A 5,099-nucleotide genomic window follows, 5' to 3' on the forward strand; every position below is an offset into this window, starting at 1 on the left:
ATATTCATCCTGCTGCATGTTGTACGTCTTGTGTCCAATGCTGCAGCCTGAACTATATAAATGATGTGTTGCGGAAAGCCATAATATGTTGTTTAAAGCTACAAAGAAAGTTTGATTAAAGTAATTGTTTCGTCAACCTGCATCCTTTGCTGTCAAGTAAGCCTCATATGAGCTAAGACATTCGACTTCCACATCATGTCAAATAATTTACATGAGCAGTTTTCATCATCATAATCATCTAGGAAAGTCCTGAGGTCGTCTTTGCTTATGGTCTTTACTGAAACCTTTCCGCCCAAACCTGCTAATTTTCTTTGTGGCAGCTGACCTGCATGTGCTTAGAAAAATCAATGAATATCACTGAGCTCTCTGAAGCCCAGTTTAGGTTTTGATTCACTGCAAAAAGAAAGCACAGATATTAAAAAAAAGCCAGAGACAACAATATAAACAGTTTAATTTGGTATTAACAGTCCCAGGTGTAGCAGTTCATTGAGTAGTTAGATGATTCTGACAACTGTGCTAATGCAAAGTTCAGTCAGCTGTCTGAACTGTGCTTTGTTCAAAATGCATTAGAGAGGATGATGGGAATGTAAAGCACTATGTTCCTTCAGTATTCTGCACGGCCACCGTCGTGAATTATTTTATTTTTACTGCTAACAGGAGAGGGAGAGACATCTTGTCATTTGCCATCACGTCACTATCTTACCACGGGCGAGTGGAGCTTTTCTCCCTCATTACAATTCTGACATAACTAAGGCATTAAGACAGCAACCTTAAGAGTGAGAGGAATGCGATATGACTGTGGGATGTCCAGGAGAAGCATGTCACTGATCATCATGTCGTGGCAAAGAGTGTGAGCAGTCCTTTTGCAAATGACACAATCTCGTTCCCGCCCAGTTTGGACTCTCCATAAACTCGATCCACAAAGGTAATGGGGACCTGTTGTTTGGAAGAAGATGAGGAAGAGAGAATGGTTTTTCAGTTCACATTCTACAGCAGGGATGCAGAATCTCAAAGTTCAGAATCACACATTAAGAGCTTAAGGGAAAAGTTAAGGTAAATTTATATTTTTTGCACCACAGTTGTAGAGTATTAATCATCATAGTAAAACTTTTATCACTGTTTAAAACCTTCTTTCCTCAGCTGCACCTCACAAACCTATGTGCTTATCCATCCTTCATTAGGATGCCCCCTAGCACCTGTTTTTCCAGAGATCCGCCACACACATATTCCTATATAAATAATCTACCTACAGTGTTTTTTTGAGTGATAGCTGTCTATTTTTTGCTACAGAAAGCAATGACATTTCCACATTTTCTGTGTTTTTAACAATTTAATATACGTTTCATAAATTTGAACATGAATAAGAAAACTCATGATGTGCCTGCCTTTGACTTGACCCATCTGCCAGAATGACTAAATGTAAAAATGTCTCCAAATCAGAAACTGTAAAACACAGGGTAACTTCAGTGTGACTGGAGGGTCCACGTTGTAAAAGAAATGATTTATCTAAAGACAAAATGCTCTCAATAAATAAATGAGTGAATTAATTAAGGCCTTACCTCTCCAATTGTGTAGTTAAGCTGCCTGGCTCGGATGATCATCTCCATCTGAAAGACGTACCCCTTCGACACACACTGCTTAACCAGGTTCTCCAACACCTTCTTCTTGTACAGCCTAACAAAACAAACAAAAAGAACAGCAGAAGTGTAAGAAAACACAGCCTCAAGCATGTACAATTTGAAAAACATTTGTGCACAGCGGTGGCACCACTCACCTGAAACTGCCTGTGAGGTCTGAAGCACCGGGCCTCAACAACACTTGAGTCAAAAAGTTGGCTCCCCGACTGTGAGGAAAGAAAAGGAAAATTACAGCTCAGTCTCTCATCTGTTGTTATCAGGGTTAGGTCGAGACGGGTGAGTGGAAACTGGCGACTGTCAGCTGTCGTAGCTACCTGATGAGTTTCCTGCGCAGGTCCCAGCCATAAACGCCTCCGTTCCCTCTGTATCGAGTACCAGACACCAGATCGTAGTTACCTTTCTTCTGCTTTCTGACAAGCAAAACAAAACAGCCCTTTAACAAAAATTTTCACTTGAAACTGTAAATTGTGACACATTCTTACAAATGTTTAAAATAAAATTTAAGCTATTTTTAAACTGAAAAATACAGATATGAGATTGAACTATGTTGAAACTTACGCGATAAATTCAGGGATGAATTTGGGCTGAAAACAAACAAAAAACATGAAGAATCATCAAATATCCTGCTGTGCAAAATGAAAGCTCCCTTTCATAGACTTAATATTTTTCATAATAACTGCATTTACAGATAAGAATAATTTTAGCTATAAGAGAGTTGACAAACATGAAGCAAATAAACCAGTTCTGGCAAACACACACCTCAGATCCACTTAATATCTTGGATATTTTTGTAATTCAGCCTGTTGCATGCTCTGATGTTTGTGAGTGTCAGACGCGGGCTAACATCCAAGAACCATTTGTTTGAAAAGATTTGTTCTTAACTACCATGTATGAGCAATTGAATTCTATTTGTTGCATGCACCAATTTTTTCTTCAACTTTTCTAATATGTAAAAGCAAAATTCAGGCAAACTAAATGTCTCATCTGGAGAGAAGCCTACTCGCATTACTAAAGAATTATAGCTGATTAATTTGATTAAATTTAGATATGATACAAAAACTGATTTAATTAAAATATACAGCACGGGCTGTATTACTGGCATGTTTAAGTTCTGTATTGAGTAAAGTGGAGAAATTCTGTCCATCTTCTCGCTGATTTGAACCTACTCACCTACTGTAGGTAATAATGTTGTCTACTCTAATTACTGAGTGATTATTATCTTCTTATTGTGGATGTAACATTTTACTTTAGAAAGTAGTTTTTAGTGTCTGACTTTATTTTCTAATTGTCTTCTACTGAAACTTGTAGACTCTGTTTAATTAGTTATGTTTAGTTCACTGACTTCTAACAGCAGACTGTTTCCTTCACTGTGTGAATTTTTTCTTTTTGTTCTTGTTTTGTTAATGAAACTTTCGCATAAGTGAAATGGAACAGGCAGCCTTTGATGGCAGTTTTAGGATTGTTGGTTACGTTAATGATCAGTGACCTCTTCCTGGTTGTGCAGCTGCTCATGAACATGTCACACTAATCAGCCTGAAACCAACACACATAACTGGTGGATGAACAAAGATAACCATTAGCCAGAGTCCTCGAATCAGCTGTATGTGTGGCCATCTACTGTTATCCTGCTGGAGAAGCCACAAAGAAACAAAGAAGTACTCACATGATGGGAAAGATCTGCATCCATTATGATGATGAAGTTGCCAGTTGCATGCTTCATGCCATGGATGTAGGCAGTGCCTTTAAGGGGAAACGGGAGCTCATTAGTATTGGTTGAGGTTACAAGAACAAATATGCAAATTGTTGCACTGTTTCAAACTTACCCAGGCCTAGCTTCTTCGCTCTGGGTCGTAGAAGCTGGAACACAGAACAGAGACATTACAAGCAAGTTTACTCAGGGGTAAAAATCTATTTTATGCAGAATTTGTACTATTGTTAATGGATCTTTTGTTCTGTGGATCTCCATGTTTGGAACCAGTGGCATGTAAATTTAGAAGTCTTGATCCACTCAAAAATACATTTTGCACACATTTTATTGTCTGTTTTAAGCTCAGTCCGATGCATGTGGAGAGTTTGACATCATCTGCAAGTTTTCTTTGAGCTCAAACTTTCACTTGTAATGGGAAATTACTATAATGTTGTTTTGGTATGTATACTTAAATAAAGTTTTGAGTACTTCATCTACCGTTTACTCTAACACATACCTTACACATTTTAAAGAAATGCATTAAGATCCTTTTTCCACTTACTATCTTGTCCTCTCCGTAAATCTTTTGCAGCTGCTCAGCCACCTCCAGTGTCCCATCTGGGCTTCCGTCGTCAATCACAATGATTTCGTAGTTATATCCACTGCAAATAAAACAAATTAAACTAAAGGTATCTCTAACACACCTTCACACAAAATAACATTAGTTCATTTGAGAATAACCAGTTGCTAGTTTAGCCTTTATACAATAAATGTTGAGCGTAAAAGAGCTGTTTCACTTTGATTTAGCGACAGCTCATCACTGACACTGACAGCTTAGCTAACTTAGCATTAGCTAAGCAGCTTTAAAAGCTACCTGAAACTCACCTTTCACCGAAATATTTCACCAAAAGCCACACTATCAAAGGTAGGTTTTCCCTTTCGTTATACGTAGGTAATAAAACAGAATATTTGTCCCCATTGTCCCGGTTAGGATGCGACGTTTTTCGGCTAGCCATGGCGACGTGAACCTACTTTATCCTCACTGCGTGAAGCCGAAGAATTATGCTACCCAACATCCTGTTTAAAATTTTCAAAATAAAACGTAAGGGTAACATTTTAAAGACAAATTGGACCGTCTTGTAGGTGTAATGTTCCAGGATTCCAGGTGTTTTACTTAAATAAAAATAACAATACCACAATTAAGAAATAATCTTACTCATACAGTGGCAAATTTCCTACCAAGATGCATTATTCTATTATCATTACGTATTACTGTTGAGCATTAAAGTTGCAGAATATTTTAACTGTTTTATATGTCACTTTTATAAACACATATTATTTATTGACCACATTTTGAAGTAATAACACAGCACATTACATGTTATCGTTCGCCTTTATCTTAAAAAACATTTCTTACAAGACCGGAAGATGAGCTTACCATTGACACCAACTTGACAGAGCCACTTGTTCGTAGCTTGGTTGGAACTTCAGTTGTGCTCTTCAAAATAGACACCACTCGAAACAATTTCCTCCTCAACAAGGTTCCGACACAAGCACTGTGACATTTTTATTAGATGATTCGAGAGTCCTTCTAACTTATTTATTTTCTTTTGCTAAAGTCCATACCACAATCTAGAAAAATCTCATAGTGTTTGACCAGGTAGAGGTTTATAACCTTGTTCTTTCGCTCTAGATAGTTATTATAGAGAATAATCCCATCACGCCTCATTAGACACAGAAGTGGATTTTTATTAACAAAATCAAACATACATACA

The 5,099-nt window shown here is 37.5% G+C and overlaps 1 protein-coding gene across 1 annotated transcript; it reads right to left on the minus strand.

The window, feature by feature from the left end:
• Positions 1 to 434: 434 nt before the first annotated feature.
• dpm1 (dolichyl-phosphate mannosyltransferase subunit 1, catalytic) lies at positions 435 to 4,371 on the minus strand. Its single transcript, XM_026366995.1, has 9 exons — positions 4,210 to 4,371; positions 3,887 to 3,986; positions 3,461 to 3,494; positions 3,301 to 3,377; positions 2,196 to 2,221; positions 1,952 to 2,047; positions 1,775 to 1,843; positions 1,560 to 1,674; positions 435 to 936 (listed from the first exon to the last, which is right to left on the minus strand). Exons 1-9 carry the CDS (start codon positions 4,338 to 4,340, stop codon positions 832 to 834), a joined length of 753 nt encoding a protein of 250 aa, XP_026222780.1. The 5' UTR covers positions 4,341 to 4,371; the 3' UTR covers positions 435 to 831.
• Between the last annotated feature and the right edge of the window lie 728 nt (positions 4,372 to 5,099).

This window comes from Anabas testudineus, chromosome 7 (genome assembly GCF_900324465.2).
Source record: "Anabas testudineus chromosome 7, fAnaTes1.2, whole genome shotgun sequence".
Lineage (NCBI taxonomy): Eukaryota > Metazoa > Chordata > Actinopteri > Anabantiformes > Anabantidae > Anabas > Anabas testudineus.

Bases quoted from the DNA above. Each gene is read 5' to 3' on its own strand.
- dpm1 (XM_026366995.1), bottom strand. From the start codon at position 4,340: ATGGCTAGCCGAAAAACGTCGCATCCTAACCGGGACAATGGGGACAAA. The intron at 3,987-4,209 runs GTGAGTTTCAGG...TTTTATTTGCAG, and splicing joins GTGAAATATTTCGGTGAAAG to TGGATATAACTACGAAATCA. The intron at 2,048-2,195 runs GTAAGTTTCAAC...TTTGCTTGTCAG, and splicing joins TTCATCCCTGAATTTATCGC to AAAGCAGAAGAAAGGTAACT.